Here is a 24,347-nt window from a genome sequence, read left to right as displayed (position 1 = left end):
ATCACCTCACATCCCTGGCCCTTGGTGGAAGGGACAATTACTGCTAGCTGAGAGATCAGGAAAGGCTTCAGAGATAGCACCTGAGCATCAAAGGCAGGGAAAGTGTAATCATCTAGAAATATTGGGGCAGGCCTAGGAGATAGCTTATGTAAAGTTATGGAAGCAGGAGAGAGTAGTTCCATTTTGGGTAAAACTAAGGGCTTTCATAGAGAGCTGAGCCTGAAATTGAATGGGGAGAAGAGAGAAGCTGGATCAGCTTTTTCAGATTTTTGGCCCTGAATAATCCCAATTGCCCCACCCCACTCCCAGGCACATAAAGCTGGATCCGACATCAATAAGCCTCCAGTGACTATAGCATCATCTTGCAGACAGTGAGTCATGGAGCACCATGGTCTCCAGAGAATCAAAACCTTGGTGGGCCCCACATGAAAAGACCACAGCTTGTTGCTGGGGATGCAAGGACAAAGCTGCAGTGATCCCGGATCTCAAAGCATGTACTATTTACACAAGGGATACTGCGGGAGCACAGTTTAATAAAAACATGGTCTTCTGAGGAAGGTTCCAGGGAATGGAAGTATTGCCAATAATTACTTATGTAAAAGAATTGGCCTGAGAGGAGAACTCAAAGATCCGTATAATTCTCAGGGCAGGGGCTACTTTATTTTCTCCTTATAGTCCAGCATAAGCCCTCCAGAATGCCCTTGTGTGTGGTAGGTCTTTAATAAATATTTTTTGAATTGGAAAAAGGCGGAGACAGTTTCTGAAGCAGAATATTATGAGATAGGCTTAAAAAAAGGCAGTTAATTTGGGCCAAATTGTGGAAGGTCTTGAATGCTAGGCTTTATATCTCATCTGATAATGGGAGATGGGAGAGAAGAAATGGAGCAAGAATTTGTTATTGTTGAGTCACTTTCAGTTGTGTCCAGCTCTTCTTGATCCTATTTAGAGTTTTCTTGGCAAAAGTACTAGAATGGCTTACAATGTCCTTCTTCAGATTATTTCACAGAGGAGAAAACTTGAGGAAAATAAGTCTCGGCATTTAATCCACTGGGCCATCTAGCTGCCCTCAAGGCTTTAAATTGAGCTCAGTTATGCTTTGGGCTATTTCCAATGCCATTTTTTTTGGAGCTGCTTGGTTATCCTAGAGATAGAGTGAAGGCTGCCCAGAACCACTTCCAGTTAGTTGCTCTACAGTATCTCAGGTATTGTTCTGTATCAGAGGCCCAACTGGGCCTATTGGACGCCCTATCCTTGCATAGGAGCCACTTTATTAAGCATCCTAAGATGCAGAAATCAAAGTTAAGCACTGAGAAGGGGAGCCCAGTTAGGGAGTAGCAACAACTACAATGAGCTTTTTGTTAATACATTTCTTCTAAAACGATTACATTTTTTTTTTTTTTTGGAATTTGACAGGAATGTAATATAAACTATACAATAATGGTGTCACTCAATGGTTTTTCCAGTGGCAATGTAAGGCTGGAAGAGTTGGACTATAAGAAGGCTGAGTGCTGCAGAATCTATGCTTTCAAATGTTCTAAGAAAAACTCAGAAGCAAAGAGATCAACTAAGTCAATACTTACAGAAATTAATTCAGGTCATTCCTTGGAAGTTAAATACTAAAGCTGAAGCTTAAGTTGGCCACATAATCAGAAAATAGAATTCACCGGAAAAGATTTTGATGCTGGGAAAGACTGAATGCAAAAAGAATAGGGAATGGCAGAGGATAAGATGGATAGATACTGTCATAAAGGCAGCAAACGTGAGCTTGGACTTACTCAGAGATAGTAGATGATGGACATCTAGGGTCTGGCGTGCTATGATCCATGGAAGGAGGAAGAGATGGACTGCTTAAGTGACTGAGTAATAGCATATATTCTAAGCACCAGGGCTACAATGACAAAACTACAACTCTTACCCTTACTTTCTAAAGGGAAAGACATGTATATGCATGTGTATGTGTATGTGTATAATCATATGCAAGGCAGACAGGAGGGGACTTTGGTGGGGAAGGCCCTAGAAGTTGGGAGGACCAGGAAATGTGTCGGGCAAATGGGTGGTGTTTGAATTGAGTGCTGAAAGAAATCAGAGATTTTTTAAGAGTAAGAAATAAGGAAGGAAAACATGTAAGGCAAGGGTGACAGCCAAGGCAAAGACACCAGAAAATGGAATGCTGTGTGGGAGGAACAGGATTTATCCCATTTGGCTGGACAAAAAAGTATATAGACAGCAGTAATATGTTAAAAGGATGAAAAGGTAGAAGAAGGCAAAGAGTGTGGTTAACAGAGCCAAATGCTAAAGAGAAGTCAAGAAGGAGGAAGATGAAGAAGAGGCCTTTAGATTTATCAATAAAGATTACTGTTAATTTGGGAAAAATAATTTTCATCTGGATTATTGGGGGTTGAGGAGAAGGAAAGCAACAAGTAAAGAGTTTGACAGAGAAAGGAGGCAGATAAGGCTCAGAGCTTGCAGGAATTGTGTCATTACTTTTCCCTCAAGGATTAGAGATAAATGTGTTTTTAAGCAGAAGAAAAGAATGAGTGAATAAGAACTAGTTGAAAATTAGATAAAGGGAATGATAGTGGAGGCAAAATGCTGAAGAAAAGGAGAAGGGGTGAAGTCAAGGAGACATGTTCAGAGGAAGAATGAACTCAACTAAATGACTGAATTTCTTCATAAAGTCATCAATCAAAAAAACATTTTAAATGCTTACCATGTGCTCACCACAGTGCTAAATGCCAGGAATGCAAAGAAAGATGAAAAAGTCCCTGCCTAGAAGATGCTTACAATCCAATGGACAAGGCAAGATCCTCGGAAGAGAGGATGAGTGTAGGAAGCGTTGTAGTAATGAGGCAAAAAGTAAAGGTTGGATGCTGTGTTAAAGGAGGAAGGAGCAGAAGAACTGCCTTATGAAAGGAGGGCTAATTGAGATTAGAAGACATACATTTGTAAGGGATCAAGCATCATGCCTACATAACGTCTTTACCAGATCTATTCAACATTATATGAGTAGGAGTAGCAGGGGAAGGTGGTAAGAGAAATCCAACACTTGGCAAGGCTTGAGTGTCTCTGGGCCAAGGGAGCAGGGGGTTTGAGAGTAGAGCTTAGTATAAGGTGGACTGATTCACTAAGCAAACCAAGACCATGACTAAGAAGACTGAGGCCATAACAGATTACTGATAACTTTGGAGAAAAGTTTCAGTTGATGGATGAAGTCAGAACTTAAATTGCCAAGGACTAAGAATTGAGGAGAGAGGAAATTGAGCCAATGAGTATAAACAAATTTTCCTAGCTTTTCATTATGTTTCTAATAAAAATAGTTTTTTCCTGTTTTCACAGTCATAATCAAAATGATTATGAAACCTTAGTTTAAATTAATATTTTCTTGGTGAATCTCTAAATTCCATCTTGTGCCAACACGACTTCAGTCATTATTTTTTAAATCATACCATGGGTAGAATTATTGTTAAATCTTTGAAGCGGTTGGCCTTGATTCTCCCCTTGGGTGTTGTGAAATCAGTGTTCTTTAGTTCAGAAGGAAGAAAATTTACCTAGCCATATCCCATACGGAGTTGGGAATCTACAGGTGGTAATTGGGTCTGAATAGAACACACATGTGCAAGAAAGCCACTGTTATCCTTCTCAGAGAATAATTAGGAGAAATAGCTTTTTGGGCTTTCACTACCAAGGTAATGCCCAAGAGACTCATTTCTCTCCCAAGAAGAGTCATAATCTCGGAAAGAACCCTTGTTACTGTTTAGTTGTTTCAGGTCATGTCTAATTCTTTGTGACCCCATTTGGGGTTTTTTTGGGGGCAAAGATCCCACATTGGTTTGCCATTTCCTTTTACAGCTCATCTTACAAATGAGAAAACTGAGATAAACAGGGTTAAGTGATCTGCATACAGCTAATAAGTGTCTGAGGTTGTATTTGGACTTCAGGACAGGTATTCTATGTGCTATGCTGCCCTACAATAATGGAAAAATGCCTTGTTCGGTAGGTACAATTCCTGGTTCTGCCTTTTAGGGCCAAACAGAAGTCTTATCAAACACCTGACAAGTCCATGATAAATATACATCAAATACAAATATTTTTCTCCTGAACCATCTCTTCTTCAGGCAAAACATTCTCAGTTCCTTCAGCTGGTCCTCATATGTCGTATATTCAAAGATGCATACCATCCTGGTTGTCTCCTTAGATGTGCTTCACGTTATCAATGTCTTTCCTAAAATATGATGGGGCAGCTGGAGTGATGTTGTGGAGAGCCCTGGGGCTAGAGTCAGGAAGACCTGAGTTCAAATATGGCCTCAGAAACTTCCCAGCTTCATGGCCCTGGGCAGGTCACTTAGTCCTGTTGCCCCAAACGGGTCACAGAGAATTAGACATGATTGAAACAATAAAATAACAAATTTTAAAAATGGTGCCCCCAAAGTGAACAGAGTGCTCACAATGTGATCTGGCCACCCATCTAGGATAACAAATTACAAACCTGCATTAAATTCTCACCCCTTCACTCTAATTTTGCAAAAGGGTTATGCTCCCATTCACTCCAGCTGACCACTCCCAGAATACTTTTGCCATGTGTTCTGAAAGATTTCCTTCTCTCATGAGCCTCCATGAACCAAAGGGCTTCCATGAGTGGCTGCTATGCTTTTACTCCAATGTAATCTACTGTTTTGTGGAATATTTAAAAGCCAAATACTTTTCTCAGTTTTACTTTATGGGAGTGACCACCTTTCCCACTTCCCTTCTTAATTTCTTGTGTACAAGACTGAGCCTCCAGGACACATTTTGGGCACCTTGTGGATCATGGCTACCTACTAATCAGAGTAGTTAGAATAAGCACACTGAGGGTCTGTTCTCTTCTCTGAAAATGAAGCCATAACTCTAATCAGCTGTTCTTTGAATGATAAGGGAAACCTGAGAGAGAAAATATGAGACCATCCACACTGCTATTTGTAAGCCTACAAATACAGATTACTGATGGGGAATATCAATATTGAAGTTCATGGTGAAGATGAATATTGTAAAGGTCAATATTATGTTTCTTCTAATCAACAACGTTCAAACTCATGATCTTCTCAAACAAAAGAAAGGCCCAAATCATAGATTCTGACCACACAGTATCAACGCAAATCTTCTTTTATTAACTGTCCAATGCCATTAACATTCACGTATTGTGTTTTTATTTAAATTGTTACAAACTACTGGTACAGACCATTACATTTCATGATTTACACAACACCAGCTTGAATGAACATGAAGCTTTTCAGCCATGAGTTCATGGTAGGAAAACATAAGGCAGGGAAACAAATCAGTAACTCAGTCCATGCATCTGTTGTTGGCTAATGAATCAACCAATTTAAAATGAGATTAGAAACCCCACAAAACTAGCCATATTAAAACAATGATCTGAAACAATTAGAAGACATGATTTCCAGAAGTGTCCCAGGAACCAAGGAGAACAACTGCTGATGAAAAAAGGGCTCTTTTACCTGTATCCAGAGGGACTGGGATGAGAAAATGCAAAGGAATTGGTTCCATTCTTGAGACAAATCCATTGATTGTTCACAAAAATATATTTTTCTGCACTTTAACTCAAGAAGGCCAGAAGCCAGGAAGAGCACCCTGCTTTGAAAAGAGATTGTTTGGTTCACACAGCTTGCTTTGGTTTATTTGAAGTGGTCCTCAGTTTCCTGAGGAGAAATGTGTACAAAGAGTTTAGAATGTATCAAGAAACCACCAGCCTTAATCGACAGATTTTCCCCCCCTTTCTATCAAGGTGAAAAATCTTTTTCTTCTTTTCCAGTGTTCAACTTCTTTGTTTCAGGAGTGCTCTCGGATAGCCATATCAATATGCCTCTTGCTTATCAATACCCTCAAGCTGTGCATTTCACTTTACTAAACTGTTTCAAGCTCAGTGCCTGCCTGACAGGATGCATCCATCCTTCGGCATCTGTTTTCATGTAGTTCTTGAGTTGTATGTTATGAACTTCTGAATATTCACATAATGCATCTAAAAATGTCTTCTGACAAAAACAAAACAAAAAAGAAACATAAAAATGTACAGGAAGTTGTGCTCTCTCTCAGTAAGGCTTGCAAATTGACATTTAAATAAGCAGAATATAAATCACAAGCAAAAAAAAAAAAGGTGCACTTTTAAATAAAATAAACAAATGGAGACAGTTAAGAATTACTATCAACATATGGACAGATTAATTCTGGTTAATCTTAGAAGAAAGTGATAAAATATATGTTTATGGCTTTTAATTTTTGGTTCATTTTGGTTTTGATTAGTGAACACACAAAAGTTCCAAATGTCATACCCCCTATCCCCACCCCACCCTGCCAGCCTTAAGATCTAGCAGCTTTTGAGAGTTTTAAGAGTCTGGATTGAGATGATCCTTCCCTTAGAAATAAATGTGGCTTCCTCTCAGTCTCAGTTAAAGACGCTAGCCTTCATTCAGTATGTCTCAAGGTGCTCAGAAAACAACAGCTCTCACCTTACTGATACCGACACAGTAAGGAATCAGAACACTCATCTGCTTTGAACCTCATAAGCATCTCTGCCTTTGTCGGACATTGCCAAGTGAACTGGGGCGATTAATGGAGGCTTAGTAAGCTTTGTGCCGGCAGAGAGAGGTGTAGTCCTTCTCCCTAAGCCCTGATCTCCGATATTTTTTTCCCATCTTTCACTAAAGTGATGGTTTCCATAGATCTCCAAGAGAAGAAGAAGGCTCCCAAAGGATGTCATGTCTTTTGGTTGCTCGCCTTCTGTTTCTGTTTGCGTAGGTGAGCCTCAATCTCGTGCCTGAAGACCAGCATCCCCAGCTGCCCGTGTGATGCCTCGTTCATGGCTTTGGACTGCATGCACATCTTATACTGTTCGGGGGTCAGCTCATCCACACACTGTTTCTCATGCCAGAGATGGAAAAGCCCCCGCACGGGAGTCCGAACCACAATGAGGTTGCTGTGCAGGTATTTGCGGTACAGGTGCACATCTTCTCCTCCCCAGCCTTTGATGTCCAGGTCAAACCCACCTGCCAGAAGGGAAACACCCAGGAAATCATGTTATCCATACATGCTCACATTCCCACTAGGCACAGATACACATTCATCATTTGGGGAGGGAGATAGTTCTAAGAGGCCAAAGTACATTTTCACTTTTTTAGTATCTCTGTCCTAGTCTATAGAATTCTGAAGGCCACCTCTTACTTTCTATCCTGTTAGACAAATTAAAGTTATGATTTTAAAGGATAATTCAGGTTCCAATCATTCATTTGGCTGTTTTTTAAAGAGCTAAAGGCAAACAGAGACCTTGGAGTTCATCTAGTCTAACTTCCTTCATGTTACAGACAAGGAAACTGAAGATTATGGAGGTTCATAGATTTAAAAACTAGAAGGGACACAGACAACTGAGCCCAAAGGAGTTAAGTGATTTGCCCAAGATCACAGAGGCAATAAAGATTAGAGAATGCATTTGAACCCAGGTTATCTGACTCCAAACCCAGTGCTCTTTCCCCTTTACTTTCTTGCCTCTAATCTTGGATGATGCCATGGTTTCAGAGTCCAATTGAGAAAATTATAGTAACATTTTTACATCTTGAATCCTCCAGAACAAAATTCTCATGTAAAGACTTACATTTATTATTTATGGATATATGGAAGGAAGGAAGGAAGGAAGAAAAGAAGGGAGAGAGGGAGGGAGGGAGAGGGGGAGAGGAAGGGAGGGAGGGAGGAAGGAAGGGAGGAAGGGAGGGAAGGAGGAAGGAAAGAAGGGAGGAAGGAAGGAAGGGAGGGAGGAAGGAAGGGAGAGAGGAAGGAAGGAAGGGAGGGAGGGAGAAAGGGAGGGAGGGAGGGAGGGAGGGAGGGAGGGAGGGAGGGAGGAAGGAAGGAAGGAAGGAAGGAAGGAAGGAAGGAAGGAAGGAAGGAAGGAAGGAGAAGAGAGGAAGGAGAAGGGAGGAAGGAGAAGGGAGGAAGGGAAGCAGGAAGGAAGGAAGGACTTATTAAATACTTATGTGACAAGAACTGTGCTAAGTGCACAAATATTCAAATGTCACTCGTGGAACACCTTTAGACTCAATTCTTGACTGTTAGTTATTTCACAGGTTTAATCAGGAAGTAGTTATTTCAAATTACATTCAAGAAATCCATCGGCAGGTTCTAGTTGTCAGATTTTACTATTGTTCAAAAAGTGATATGTGCTTATTGCAAAGCATTTTGTAGTTTTTGACCAATTTATCATGTGTGTTGAAAATGTCTATCAATCTTCCTCCTCCTCTTTGGTAAGTGTTAACTTATCTATAGCTGCCTTAGGGTGACAGACTCTGTGTTTCATTAGTATTACACAGATGCTTTTTAGGATACGTTCCAAATCTATTACCAGTATTAGGTGTACTGTCCCTTTTCCTTCTATAGGATTTTACATATCTTCCTAAAAGGTTTCCACTTCATAATTCTGAAAACACAATAAAACTGTATTTTATAGGTGTTAATTGCTTTTAACATTTTCTTTGCATTCAACTTTGATTTCTGGATGTTAGTAAGTCTCTTAACATATTCACTCACAACCTTGTCTTTGATTTTTTTTTTTTTTTTTTTGATGATTGCTGTCTTTTTCTTAGATAAATAGCTGCAGTTTCATAGTGGCCTCTGTGTTAGCCCAATCAGCAGTTGTCTCAGGACACTAAGATTTCATTACTGGGCATTTATTATCTGGTTTGACATTCTCTAGTTTTGTCATTGCCCTCTTCCTCAGGAAACAAATAATGTGTTTTGGGATTTTAGGAAGTTGTGCTTGTTTTTATAAAATATAAAGGACTATACAAATGTGAGTTATTACTATCATTACTTAGCACTTAAGAAAGCATTTTCTTCCCAACAATCTTGAGATGGGGAAACACACAACAGCATCATCAGAGAGACATGCTGCAAATACTGGAGTTAAGATATGAAATAAAGTCTCCTAACTCCAAATCTTGTGCTAAAGATAATAATCCAAGTGCAGGGCACTTTCCCTATATCCTTTTTGCCATTGTCTCTTCAAAAAATTTGGTTGAACTTTTTGATTGTTTTTTAAAATTCAATTTTGTTTTATTTTCAGTTCCAAATTCTCTCCTCTTTGCCCTTCTCTCATGCATTGAGAAGGCAAGGAAAACATATATACATAGTGTGACATATTACTTTATGTACTAAAGGAGGTGAAAACAAATAGAGATCTTGCAAAGAAAACTTTGGTACAGAATTACAAGATTGAAATCAGGATGTGAATGTTGTAGAAAATAAATAATAAAGTCATAATAGCCCTCACACTTAATAAACATCTTTAATGTCCCCACCACTTTCATCAACTATACATATGTCCTTGCCTTAAAATATAGACCAAAAAAGAGACATGATAAATGCCTATTGACTTGAAATGTAAATCAAAGCTGAATAAATATGTAAATTGGAATTTAAATAATTATTATTTGCTTCTAAAAAAGTATTATACACATAAATGAATGTTATGGTAATCTGAGATTTGTTAATGACTCCATAAATGGCCATCATATCTTCTTTCTATTCAATTCCAAGATGGATAACTTCAGCTCAACACAATGGAGAGATTACTAAATTGAGCTAAAGTTCAAGTTCTGCTAGTATCTTACTCCATGACTTTGAGAAATTCATTTTCCCTTTTGTAGAAGTCAGTTTTCTTCTCTAAAATGAATAGGTTGTATTATATGGTGGATGTCTAAAATTCATTCCATTTCATGTATTTCATGGTTTTAAAACTCTAAGTCTACATGCTTGGAGATATGATACTTGATCTGCAAGGTAGTTTGGCAAGATAAGTTTAGAGGTGGGTTGAGAAGGGAAGGAAGTGGTTGATGGGGAAAGGCAATGGGAAATCATTAGAAATCCCACATACTGTTGGAGCTAGCCCAGCTAATGCTGAATTAGTAGCAACATATTTATATGCAAAAGAGATACTATTTGAACCCCCCCACAAAAAAAAAAAATGGGCAACATAAACTGGAAGCATGAGATTGTTTTTGTTTTTCCTAAAACTTCCTGTACCTGTCCATTTTTTTCATTCCTCTGAACCCTATTTTCAGGAAATTGAGCATTCCAGAAATTCAGCATTGGGGTGAACAAAGCTTTCCATTTCCATGGAATTCTAACCATATTCCTTCCATTCACCCCCACACACAATAAAGTACAATAATGACCTCTGGGTGGCAGTGCGGAAGCAGAATTTACTAAGATAGTTTTTCTTACCTATATTGATGAAGTCTGATCGGTACTGACAAGTCATTCCAAATCCAAAGTCTCTCCAAAATCCAGTTTCCTTCTTTATAACCTGAAAAGGGAAGGCAATTTGAATGAGACTGGAAGGTGGAGAGGTCTGGTTGAAACAAAAATAAAAGAGAATTCACAAATACATGAGAGAGGTACACTAAATAAGATACCCATCTTATCATGGACAATTTGCCCACACCCCTGCATTATGTATAAGGGCAAATATTCTTCATTTCAATTAAAAACACAGTAAAACTGCTTCAGCTGAAACACTACTGTTTAACTTTTGGAACCAAAAGCTACAGAATCTAAAGTCAAGATTCTTCATTGCTCCGTACTGCTTCTAGTTTTTCTGCAATTAAAACCCTTCACAATCTGGTTCCAACCTACCTTTCCAGACTTATTTCTTAACTCTACCTTGCAATTAAACTGGCCTATGTGCTGTTCCTTGAAACCAGTATTCAGGCTCCACTTCCATGCCTTTATATGCTGCTGCTTCCTAAAAGAAGTTATTGGTAATTTCTAGTTCCCAATTTTTTTCCTCCTCAAATTAACTTGTGTTTACTTACTATTTAGGTTTATATATTTCACATCTCTTATTTAAGTTCCTTGAGGAGAAAGATTTACATAAACTGATACTGAGTGAAACAAGTAAAACCAGGAATACACTATACACATTAACAGCAAGATTGTGAAATGATTAACTATGATAGACTTGGTTCTTCTCAGCAGTTCAATGATCCAAAGCAATTCCAATAAACTTTGGATAGAAAATGCCATCTGCATCCAGAAAGAGAACTGTGGAGGACTGAATGTGAATCAACACATGATATGTTAACTTTTTTTTTTCATTTTCTGCTGGGTTTTTTTCCCCCCTCTCTCATGGTTTTCTCCTTTTGTTCTGATTTTTCTCTCCCAACATGATTCATAAACAAATGTGTACTAAAAACATGTATAACTAGAAAAAAGAAAAAAAATTAAGTTCCTTGAGGTTAGAGACTATTTCTCATCTTTACTTTTACATATCCAAAATCTAGCAGAATGGCTTATACAATTACATGTTGCACTGAATAATAATAGCACATTTATAGTATTATTAACATTTGCAAAATACTTAACATGGTATTTCATTTGATTGAATTAAAGGTGTGGACAAAGGAAAATAGAAAGGGAAAGGAGTCATAGACAGAGAAAAGAGTAGAGAAAATAGAAAGAGACAGAAGACAAGAGGGGATGAGAGGAGAAGAAAAAGGACAGAGATAGAAAAAGGAAAAAAGGAGCAATTAAACATCCTAGTAGAAAGGCTATCTTTACATCAGATTCAATAATCAGTGAAAGCTCCCTGGCAGAGAACCAGGAGGGGGCTTATGAAAACAAGGGAAGGGTGGGGAAGAGCACCAGCCCTGAAATCAGGAGGACCTGAGTTCAAATCTGTCTCAGACACTTAATATTCCTAGCTGTGTGACCCTGGGCAAGTCACATAACCCCAAATGCCTCAGGGGGGAAAAATTCAAGGGAAGAGATAGAGAACAACTCATAGAAAAGGAAACTCTCCAAGATGTGACCTTCCACCAGAAAGAGTGGGCACTGGAGAGCAGGTGAGCTTTTCCCTCATGTTGTTAGTTTAAGAAAAGAAAATTTTAAGTCTGAGCTCCTAACACAGATGGAGCCCATTCATTTCAAAGCTATTTTCTTGCTAGGCCATTCCAACATTGCTTGCAGGGTGCCAGTGTGTAGTGGGCAGAGGCCATTCAACAAGAAGCATCTGTTAGCAGGATGACCACCTGGCTTTGTCCAGCTCTGTTTTGTGATACGAGGGAATGCCCTTCAGTATTCTGAAGAAACAACCAAGTTATGGTTTATTTTAACATGGCCTCTTTGAGAAGCTTAAGGAGTCCCTTCACCTTTCTGGCCCACAATTCTTCATCTGCAAAATGATGAGGGTTGGGCTCAAAGATCTTTTATGTTCTCTTCTAGATCTCAATATGTGATGAGATGATCCCTGGTACAGGGCTGCTTGCTTAGGCTAGCTTTTGTTCTCTGCTCCCTAATGCACCGTTTCTCAGCCTCAGGATGATCTAGAAGCAGATGTGAATGTTATTTATACATCAAGTTGCATTCTGCACCAATATTTTAGCTTTGGTTAAGGGAGAAGGCAAATCTTCAGGACATTCTGTTGGCAAAAGTTGTCTCCATTGGCCAGTGGTCAGGATGATATCATTTGACTTTGGAACAAAGAATTGTTATGCAACATCTCCAGTGTGGCAGGAAAATCAAATTAGCACCGACTAGAAAAATTCTTAAATGGGGGAAGTCCTGGAGAGGTGCCATTTTGGAGTTTCTGGTATATACCCAGCTGTACTGAGGAATAAAACAAAACAGCTTAATGTGCAGTACACCTGCCCAGGCAATTCTCCGGTTAAAGAAAGGAGACAGTATGAAATATAATCATCTCGACCTGGATATTTTGGAGCTTAAAATTGCTTAAAATTGATAAATCAGACTCTAGGCTGAACTGTTATGTAAGAGCTATATGCTGGAAATGTGGTGGTTGAGGATCAAGTATCTGAGTTATGGCAACAATTGATTAAATTTATCTTTTTTTTTTCCTGGTCTTGCATGCCAAAAAAAATGTTACTTATTTTTTGACTTGTCTTATAATTCTTGGTCTTATTGTCCCCAAATTGTTCCGTTATGTGAGGAGATACATTTCAGTGCTTCCATATTGTTGATTTATAACATGGTTCAGCACCCTTTCACAAGGGAGCAATCAGTCAAGATTTATTAAGCACCTACTAAGTGCCAGGCACTGTGCTAAGCTCTGGGAATAGAAAAAGAGGCCGAAAACAGTCTTTCTCCTCCAAGAGTTTACAATCTAATGGGGGATGAAACACACAAACAAATATATACAAAATAAGCCCTACATAGGATAAATAGGAAATAAATAAAAGGCAGAAAACATTGAAATTAAGAGGATGTGGGAAAGGTTCCTGTAAAAGATGGGATTTTAGTTAGGACTGAAAGGAAGTCATAGAGTGGAGAAGGAAAAAATCTTCCAGGAAGGGAGGACAGTCAGAGAAAATGCCTGGAGTTGAGAGATGGAATGTCTTCTCAGTAGAATAGTTCAGTAGCGGAAAAGTACATGTTGGGGAAGAAGGTGCAAGAAGAATGGAAAGGCAGGATGGGCTAAGATAAAAAGGGTTTTGAATGCTAACAGACCATTTTGTTTTGCCTCCTGGAGACAAATGGCAGTCATTAGAGTTTATTGAATAGGAGGATGACATGATTACACTTACATTTTAGGAAAATCACTTTAGTGGCTGAATGGAAGAGGGATTGGAATAGGAAAGACCTGAGGCAGGCAGATCCAGCGGTTATCAAGGCTTGAATCAGGGTACAGACAAAGGTATTTGGGGGGGTGAGGAACCCAGGATGATTCCTAATTTATGAGTCAGAAGGACTGGGAAGAAGTTCCAAGGAGTTTAGAGGGGAAGATAATGAGCTCTGTTTGGGACATAATGAATGTAAGATGTCACTACTGAACATCCAATTCAAGTTGTCTAAAAGGCAACTGGAGAAGAGAGATTGGAGGTCATCAGAGATTGTAGGGCAGAAAATATAGATTTAAGAATCATTATGATGATAGAGATGTTAATCCATGGGACCTGATGAGATCACCAAGGGAAGTAGTGGAGAGGGCAAAAAGAAGAGGACCTATAGCAGGTCAACAAATATTTAATAAGTATTTCTTTGGAGATAGGGAGATAGCTAGATGGTGCAATAGATAGAGCCCTGGTCTTGGAGTCAGGAATACCTGAGTTCAAGCCAGCCTCAGACACTTACTAGATGTGTGATCCTGAGCAAGTTATTAATATATCTGCCTTAGTTTCCTCATCTGTAAAATGGGGATAATAGCACCTTCTTCCCAATCTTGTTCAAATGATATAACATACACAAAGTGTTTTGCAAATATTAAAGTGCTATATAAATGCTAGTTATTATTATCATTTGTTATTTGGAATGGTAGAGATGACTTGTAAAAATAAAGGTACTTTTTAGCATGGCAAAATTGTCCAGCTTGGGGCAAGGAAGAGAGGGCAGAATGGAGGTGAATTTATAAATCATAATTATAATAACACAACTATAATAGGATAAGAATACGCAATTATATATAAGAATATATAATTATATATAGCTTTAAAGGTTGGAAAATGTTCTATGTGCACTAAATGTTCTATGCACTATCTCATTTGATCTTCACAACAACTTATGAGGTAGGGGCTATTATTATTCCCATTTTACAGATGAAGAAAGTAAGATTGAGAGAGGTTTAAATGATTATTTGCTAATAGTGCTTAAGTCAAGATTAAAAGCTATGCCTTCCTTACTCCAGATTCAGTACTTTGTGCAATAAATTATGATGCCTCTTAAAAAGCTGTTTCCTAAAGGACAATGGGACATATGCCAGACCAAAGAGGCTAGAGATGATCTAATGGGAAATGATAAGCTCTTTAGAAACTCATCCTTCAAATATTCTATAAAGCAATTGAGAAAAAGAAATATTCCTTTCTATTCCTATTCTATTTTCTTTAAAGGCCTATCATATTCTAAAATTCCATTTATCTCCTTAACTTCTTTCTAATTTATTTTATGGTTAGATTTATCTATTTCCCAGAGGGGAAAGTTGAGATCTCCCACTGTGTTTTTTTTTTTGTTGTTGTTTTTGTTTTTGTTTTTAAGTCTTACTGCCTATTTCCTACTGTAACTCATTTATCTTTTCCTTTAAAAATCTGGATGCTGGGGCAGCTAGGTGGCACAATAGATAAAAGCACCAGTCAGGAGGACCTGAGTTCAAATCTGGTCTCAGACACTTAACACTTCCTAGCTGTGTGACCTTGGGCAAGTCACTTAACTCCAACTGCCTCAACAACAACAACAAAAGGATGCTAAGATAATTGTATTAATATGTATGCATATATTGAATTTAACATATATATTTTACCATGTTTAATATATATTGGACTACTTGCCATCTTGGGGGGGGAAGGAAGGAATTGTAACACAAGGTTTTGCAAGGGTAAATGTCAAGGAATTATCCATACTTATGTTTTTTTTTTTTAATTTAGAATTTTTTTCCACAGTATATATGCATGAGTAATTTTTTAATATAATATTATCCCCTGTATTCATTTTTCCAAATTATTCCCCCCCCTCCCTTCGTTCCCTCCCCCCAATGGCAGGTAATCCCATACATTTTACATGTGTTACAATATTAACCTAGATACAATATATGTGTGTAAATACCATTTTCTTGTTGCACATTAAGTATTAGATTCCGAAGGTATAAGTAACCTGGGTAGATAGACAGTAGTGCTAACAATTTACATTCGCTTCCCAGTGTTCCTTCTCTGGGTGTAGTTATTTCTGTCCATCATTGATCAACTGGAAGTGAGTTGGATCTTTTTTATGTTGAAGATATCCACTTCCATCAGAATACATCTTCATACAGCATTGAAGTGTACAGCGATCTTCTGGTTCTGCTCATTTCACTCAGCATCAGTTCATGCAAATCTCTCTCCAAGCCTCTCTGTATTCCTCCTGCTGGTCATTTCTTACAGAGCAATAATATTCCATAACCTTCATATACCACAATTTACCCAACCATTCTCCAATTGATGGACATCTATTCATCTTCCAGTTTCTAGCTACAACAAAAAGGGCTGCCACAAACATTTTGGCACATACAGGTCCCTTTCCGCTCTTTAGTATTTCTTTGGGATATAAGCCCAGTAGTAGCACTGCTGGATCAAAGGGTATGCACAGTTTGATAACTTTTTGGGCATAATTCCAGATTGCTCTCCAGAATGGTTGGATTCTTTCACAACTCCACCAACAATGTATCAGTGTCCCAGTTTTCCCACATCCCCTCCAACATTCATCATTATTTGTTCCTGTCATCTTAGCCAATCTGACAGGTGTGTAGTGGTATCTCAGAGTTGTCTTAATTTGCATTTCTCTGATCAGTAGTGATTTGGAACACTCTTTCATATGAGTGGAAATAGTTTCAATTTCATCATCTGAGAATTGTCTGTTCATATCCTTTGACCATTTATCAATTGGAGAATGGTTTGATTTCTTATAAATTAGGGTCAGTTCTCTATATATTTTGGAAATGAGACCTTTGTCAGAACCTTTAACTTTAAAAATATTTTCCCAATTTGTTACTTCCCTTCTAATCTTGTTTGCATTAGTATTGTTTGTACAGAAACTTTTTAGTTTGATGTAATCAAAATCTTCTATTTTGTGATCAATAATGATCTCTAGTTCTTCCTCTGGTCATAAATTCCTTCCTCCTCCACAGGTCTGAGAGGTAGATTATCCTCTGTTCCTCTAATCTATTTATGATCTCATTTTTTATGCCTAAATCATGGACCCATTTTGATCTTATCTTGGTATATGGTGTTAAGTGTGGGTCCATATCTAATTTCTGCCATACTAATTTCCAGTTTTCCCAACAGTTTTTTCCAAATAGTGAATTTTTATCCCTAATGTTAGTATCTTTGGGTTTGTCAAAGATTAGATTGCTATAGTTGTACCCTTTTTTGCCCTTTGTATCTAATCTGTTCCACTGATCGACTGGTCTATTTCTTAGCCAATACCAAATGGTTTTGGTGACTGCTGCTATATAATATAGTTTTAGATCAGGTACAGCTAGACCACCTTCCTCTGACTTTTTTTTCATTAGTTCCCTTGCAATTCTCGACCTTTTATTCTTCCATATGAATTTTGTTGTTATTTTTTATAGGTCATTAAAATAGTTTCTTGGGAGTCTGATTGGTATAGCACTAAATAAATAGATTAGTTTGGGGAGTATTGTCATCTTTATTATATTCGCTCGGCCTATCCAAGAGCACTGAATGTCTTTCCAATTATTTAAATCTGACTTTATTTTTGTGGCAAGTGTTTTGTAATTTTCATACTTATGTTTTGAAAATTAAAAAGCTTTAATAAATTTTTTTTCAAAAAAGAATTTTGATGCTATACCATTTGGTGCATATATATTTTGTGGTAATATTAATTCATGATCCATATTACCTTTTTAGTGAAGTGCAATTTCCCAGATTCTCTTTTTTTACTTGGATCTCTTTTTACATTTGCTTTGTCTGAGATCATGATTGCATCCTCTACCTTTTTTACTCCAGCTGAAGCAAAATAAATTCTACTCTACTTCCTTATTTTAATGCTGTGTATCTTTCTGTTTCAAGTATATTCCTTGTAAACAACAAGTTATTAGATTGTTTTCTAATCTATTCTACTATATGCTTCCATTTTATGTGAGTTCATTCCCTTCACATTTACTGCTATGATTACTGGGCGTATCCCTCTGATCCCATTTTCTTCTGTTTATTCTCCCAGTGATTTGTACCCAGTCCTTTCTCCTTTATTTTACTTCTTAACACTTTTTTTTTTAACACCTTCCCCTTTCTGTTGTCCCTTCCCCCCAATTGTCCTGTTGACTTAGATAAATTTCTATATCCAACTGAGTACACGTATACATTCTTCCCTCTTTAAATCAATTCTAATGAGATTGAAATTTAAATGTAGCTCCCCTCATGTTCTTTCCAGTATTCATTTCTCTTTTATATAAGATAATTTCCCCCATTCTTCCTCTCCATTTTTTAGTGAATTATTCTTCCTCAATCCTCCAATTTTCTAGATTATTTCAATATAATGGATTAATATTTGTGTTTTCTATTAATGTAGACTTCTTTTAACTGCCCTCATAATGACATTTTTAGAAATCATGTGTATCACCTTCCCATATAGAAAAGTATAACCTTAGTTTAACCTTAAGTCCTTTATGCTTTCTCTTTCGTGTTTACCTTTTATTCTTCTCTTGAGACTGTGTTTGAATGTCAAATATTCTATTCAGTTTTGTTCTTTTCATCAAGAATACTTAACAGTCCTCTATTTCATTAAGTATACATTTTTTTCCTCAGAAGGACTACACTCAGTTTTAATGGTATTCAGTTACTTTTAGTTATAATCCTAGTTGCTTTTTCTTCTCAAGGAAATTTTACTCCAAGCCCTCTATTTCTTTGATGTGGCAGGAGCCACCTGACAGTGGCTGCTGGAGATCTAACTCAGAATGGATCTCTTCTTGTGAGAGGATGATACAAGGAAACTATGTGGCAGTTGCTGTTCTCTGACCTCTCTCCTCTTCCCTCTGTCTTCAATTTATCTATCTCATTCCCAGTCCGCAACACCTGTGTCAGCAAAGGTTGCCTGCAACTCCTTCAGATGTTATGCTCCACAGCTGTGGAGGCTCTTGGAAAATTGACCCCTCCCTTAACACTAAATCTTGTGTGATCCCAATTGTTGTTCCACATTATTTAAATGGTTTCTTTCATTCAGCTTGAAGTATTTTCTTCTTGACCTGGGAGCTCTGGAATTTGACTATAATATTCCTGGAAGTTTCCATTTGGGGATCTCTTTCAGGAAGTAAAAAGTAGATACTTTTAATATCAATTTGACTCTGTGGTTACTGTGGCAAGTTTCCTTTATAAATTTTAAAAATATGATGTATAGATTCTTTTTTTCCTTAATCATGACTTTTAAGTAGTACAAAAATTCTTATATTATCTCTCTTTGCTCTATTTTCCAGGTTTTTCTGAGGAGATAGTTCGTATTTTCTTTCTTCTATTTTTCAATATTTTGACTTTGTTTTATTGTTTCTTGATGTCTCATAAAGTCATTAGTTTCCACTTGCTCAGTTCTAATTTTGAAGAAATTATTTTCTTCAGTGAGCAGAATTCTGTACCTCATTTTCATTAAGTCAATTCTGTTTTAAGGTATTATTTTATTTAAGCTATTATTTAAGGTATTTTATGCTTCTCTAATTCACTTTTCATAACTTTCTTCCATTCTAATTTTTAATGAATTATTTTCTTCAGTTACCTTTTTTAGCTCCTTTTGTGTTTGGCCAATTGAATTTTTAAATGAGTTGTTTGGTTCAATGGATTTTTTTTCCCATTTCACAAATTCCATTTTTCAATTTTGTCCTTTTTTTTTTCCTTTTTGTCATATTGATTTTGTAAGGAGTTATATGCCTTTTTCATTTCATCAAGTCAATTTTGTAAGAAGTTATTTGCTTTTTCCATTTCACTAAGCCTATTATTAAGTTTTCTTCAGATAATTTCTGTTTTCTTTTCCAAACCTCTTGCAAAGTTCTCATTTCTTTTTCCCATTCTTTGTAACTCTCTTTTAAAAAGATACTTTTTGAATTCTTCCAAGAGAGCCTTGTGAGATGGGGACCAACTTAAATCACCCTTTGGGAGTTCATCTGGAGATGATCTGCTTTTTAGTGTTTCCAGCGTTTGAAATCTGTTCTTCTCTTTCTCCATAAAAACTATGTAGGTCAGAATACTTTTTGCTTTTTTGCTCTTTTTTTTTTTTTTTTTTAAGGTTTAGGTCTGCTTTTAGGGGCAAAGGGGAGATTGTGAAAGCTTCCTCCACACGTGACAGTGGCTGTGTTGGGGTCAGTGCTGATGTGCTGGTGCCTGGAGGGCATGGCCAGGTGCTCATGGGAATCTGGGGTTCAGGGGCTTACTATTTGCCTTTTGTATTAGTGTTCAATGTCTTACAACTAATCTGCTGATCTACTGGCTTGCATTCAGGGCAGAGTAGCCAACACTGTCACAGATTCCTCCTGGTAGACTACCTAGCCACGAGATGCCATATTGCCCTGGGTCTGCACAGCCTGCGCTTGGCCCCTCCCTCTGTGCCCAAGTGAAACAGATCTTTTCTGAAGTTCTTCCAAAATATCTTCTGCTAGAAATTTCTTACACTCCAAATATTTGTGGGTTCTGTCACTCTAAAATCAGTTCATAGTTCATAGGTTTGATCTGGTGTTGATCTGAGGGATACCAGGAAGAACTCAAATAAAGGCCTGTCCTCTCTCTGACATATTGACTCCACCCCTATTCATAACTTTCTTGCATCACTCTCAATTTGTTTCCTGATCTTTTTTTCCTAACACTCCAAATTTTAAAATAACTTTTTGTAGCCCTTCCAGAAATTCTTTTTTGACATTGTGTTCACTCTGCATTTTTTAGGACTTTGCTTATAGTTGTTTTCACTATTTTATCTTTTTTCTGAGTTTGTGTCTTTATCTTCTCTGTTGCCATAGTAGTTTTTTATGTCAGATTCTTTTTTATTGTTTGTTCATTATTGCTGCCTATTCCCTGATTCTGAACTTTGGTTTTGTGCTGTTCACCTGGGAAGGAAGGTGTTCACATTTCCAAGCTTTAGGCTCTTTCAATGATGCTGTTTTCACAGCTAGTTGTTGTTGTTGTTGTTGTTGTTGGTGGTGGTGGTGGTGGTGGTGTGTGTGTGTGTGTGTGTGTGTGTGTGTGAGGATTTGTTTTTGGTGCTTTTACAGTGGTTTACTCTGCAAAGAGGTATGGCCCTTGCTCTCCTAGAGTTCCTTCTCCACCTAATAACTATGTCTAGGACTCCAACTCTTTTGTGACCACAAGTTTTCCTCTCTAACCTGGAACTGCACCTCAGAATTGAGTATAGATACTGGAATTGCCAAACAGTGCCCAATTTTACACCCAGTGCTAGGTCAGAAGTCACCTGTTAAATATCTTTAGATCAGCTTTCCAATCCCGGTACTATATCTGAGTTGAAAGCTCTCAAAGCTGTTGCTGATGCTTTCTCGAAAGCTCTCAAAGCTGTTGCTGCTGCTTTCTCCACTGCCTTCAAGCCCCATAGCTAATGTTGCTGGGATCTGGGCCAGCTCCTAACCCACTATCACAGATGTCTCCTGACATTTTAAGTTGTTTTGAGCTGGCAAAAGATTCACCTTGACCTTTTGTTAGCAATGCTACTGCAGAATTTCATTTGAGTGATTATTTTGATTGGGAGAGCTCAACTGTGGTACCAACTCTACTTTGCCATTTTGGCTCTGTCTGAGTCTGAAATTTTGACATTTTTATTCTCAAATTCTTAATTCATAGATTATGACTCTCAAATTTTGACCTCTAGATTTGGTTTCCTAAATTTAGACTTTTTGACAGTTATATTTTGACTCGTACTTTGGTTCTTGCAGTCTGACTTTTTGATTTTAATTTCTGAATTTTAACATTTTGATTTCTTGGATTTTGCCTCCAGAATTTTGAATCCTGGATTTTGGCTCCCAATTTCTGATAATTCTGACATTTTGGCTCATTGATTCTGACTTTCTGATTCTGACATTTGATTCCTAGATTTTGACTCCTAAATTCTGACATTTTGAATCCCAAATGTTGACAATTTTACTGCCTTGATTTTAATTCTCAAATGACTCAGATTTTGACTCCTAAATTTTGGTATTGTGAGTCAAATTTGACTCCTTGGATTTTGACTCTCAAATTTTGACTTATTGGAGTTTGACTATTGAATTTTGAATGTCAAATTTTGTCTTTCAGACTCATGAATTTTCCTGAACTTCTAAGTTGTTTTGGGCTGGAAGACTCTTCATTCCATCCTTTTGTTGGTTCTGCTGTTCCAGAATTTGTTTTGAAGCATTATTTTAAAGTTGTTTGGAGGTAATTCAGGAGAGCTCAAATAAGTCACTGACTTTATTTTGTCATCTTAACTCTGTCCTTTCCAATTAATTTTAAATTCTTTCTTAAATATTAATTACATTATTGTTCGTAAAAGATATGTTTAGCATTCTTGCTTCTTTATTCCATCTTTCCACATGCTATTATCTCTTTCCTAGCTACAGTGCAAAACAATGATGAACTTTCTGCCTTTCAAACTACAGCAAAAGTTTTGCTGTATCACAGAATGATGTGTTTCAAGAAAAGAAGCATTTATTAAGTATCTTGAAACAAGTACTTATTAAGTATCTACTATATGCCAGGAACTGTGCTAAATGCTGAACATAAAAAGAAAAAAAAAAGTCCCTGACATCAAGGATCTTATAATGTTTTTTTTTTTTTTAATAATATTTTCCAGAAAGAGAATATCTTCAACATAGAGAAGAGCTAACAAATTCCAATTGATCAATGATGGACAGAATCAGCTATATCCAGAAAAGGAACACTGGGAAATGAATGTAAACTGTTAGCATTTTTTTGTTTTTCTCCCCAGGTTATTTTTACCTTCCGAATCCAATTCTTCCTTTGCAACAACAACAACAACAACAACAACAACAACAACAACAACAAAATTGGGTTCTGCACATATATATTGTACCTAGGATATACTATAACATACTTAATATGTATGGGAATGCCTGCCATCTAGGGGAGGGGGTGGAGGGAAGTAGGGAAAAATTTGGAACAGAAGCGAATACAAGGGATAATGTTGTAAAAAAATGTTATAATTATAAAATTAATAAAAAAAAGAGAAAAAATATTTTCCAGAATGGGTCCAGATGTTCCTCAGTATTTTTCATTAAACTTAATATCAATGATCACTCATATTATTTCATTGCTACCCACAACCTTTTGTAGCTAGATGAAAATGTGTGTCTTCTGGGTCCTCACAACTGAAAATAAACAACATTCAAGTAGACACATAAAAGGGACCCACAGAGGGGGGCTTAACCATATATACCAGGTCCAGAATTAATACAAATATTTGATTGCAAGATAAATGCCTTTTAGTAATGAGCAACAGTAGTACATGTTTTTTGGGTAAAGATTGAGGACAGAATCCAGAATTCTCTCTCTGACTGAACCGAGGGGAATGATGTTCTCAATTTTGATCAGTCTATAAAGACTTCATGTAGGAAATGGGATTTTACAAACTATTGTGTGATAGACTTGTTAAAATAAGCACTTATTTGGTGGAATGAAAGAAGGTAAGTAATGCTGGTAAAGTAATATAAGGAGAAACACAGAGACAGAGTAGGCTAAGAGTAAAAATATTTCTGAGAATTCACAGAGGGAACAGTCTGAGAAAGATGTGACAAGGGGCATGTATGCAATCTGGGGCATCTGCTGAAGGGCTGTGAATCACACAGGAATTGTCATGGATTTGATCTATAATACAAAAGGGAATCCATATAGGCCTCCAAATAGATGAATAGCATAATAAAGACTTGGACAGGAAGTCAATTTTGGCAGCAATAATGAAAATAAGTCAAATGGGGACAGGGCTTGTGGGGGTGGGGACTGGAGAGCAGATTTAGGTGAAGAGTAAGTAAGGCTGCTACAATTTAATAGCAAGGAGAATGGAGAGAAAGAAATATGTGTCAGATGTATAGAGATAATTGTCACTGATTGGCTAAGGACACAGAATAAAAAATAAAGATGAGTTTGCCATCCAATGCAATATAATAAGCACTTATTAGACACATTATATTCAAGGTACAAGGCATAGGGCTAGATCCTAGAGATAACGAGACAAAATGAGACAAAATGAGAAACGGTTCCTACCCTCAAGAAGCTTATAGTCTAGTGGGAATAAACAGCATATGAATGATAATCTGAGTTGGAGGAAGTGGATATAGTAATTCAGTAGGATTATAGATTTAGAGTTGGAAGGACCTTTGAAACCACAGAGTTCAACTCTCATTTTCATAGATAAGGAAACTAAGGATAAGGAATCTAATCATCTCTATAACTTGCTACTAGTGATGGTCAAGCTTTGCTTGACCTCCAGTCATTAGAAAGTTCTTCTTTATACTGAGGCTAATAAATCCTTTTCTTTGCATCTTTTCATCCATTCTCCTAGCTTTCTCCTTTGGGCTCAATCATAACAAGACCAATTCTGATTTTGTATAAATAACCCACTCTGAGGCAGTGAGTTGGTGTAATAAATGAGGTATTGGATCTAGAACCTGCTTAAAAAAAAAAAAAATCTGGACAAGTCACCTAATTTGTGTCTGACAATTTCCTCACCTGTAAAAGAAAGATAATAATAGCACCCACCTCCCAGGTTGTTGTAAGGATAAAATGAGGTAATATTTATAAAGTGCTGTATAAATGTTGTTATTTTGAGTTTCACTAACAAAAGAAGAAAGACTAAGTTAAAAGCTCCATTCTGTGATCATCCCAAAGATATACTAA

The 24,347-nt window shown here is 37.2% G+C and overlaps 1 protein-coding gene across 16 annotated transcripts in view; it reads right to left on the bottom strand.

The window, feature by feature from the left end:
- Positions 1-5,123: 5,123 nt before the first annotated feature.
- Positions 5,124-24,347, bottom strand: part of CSGALNACT1 (chondroitin sulfate N-acetylgalactosaminyltransferase 1) — a 395,383-nt gene continuing 376,159 nt past the window's right edge. For all 16 annotated transcript variants that reach the window (XM_074287440.1, XM_074287428.1, XM_074287425.1 and 13 more), the window contains 2 exons: positions 10,261-10,342; positions 5,124-7,037 (listed from right to left, as the gene is read on the bottom strand). In XM_074287440.1, coding sequence (XP_074143541.1) covers positions 6,748-7,037; positions 10,261-10,342 — 372 coding nt within the window. In that variant the 3' untranslated portion in view covers positions 5,124-6,747. The remainder of the gene's footprint in view (positions 7,038-10,260; positions 10,343-24,347) is intronic.

This window comes from Sminthopsis crassicaudata, chromosome 2, assembly GCF_048593235.1.
Source record: "Sminthopsis crassicaudata isolate SCR6 chromosome 2, ASM4859323v1, whole genome shotgun sequence".
Lineage (NCBI taxonomy): Eukaryota > Metazoa > Chordata > Mammalia > Dasyuromorphia > Dasyuridae > Sminthopsis > Sminthopsis crassicaudata.
Note: the sequence above shows the minus strand (reverse complement) of the source record. Positions and strands in the feature narration are given on the sequence as shown.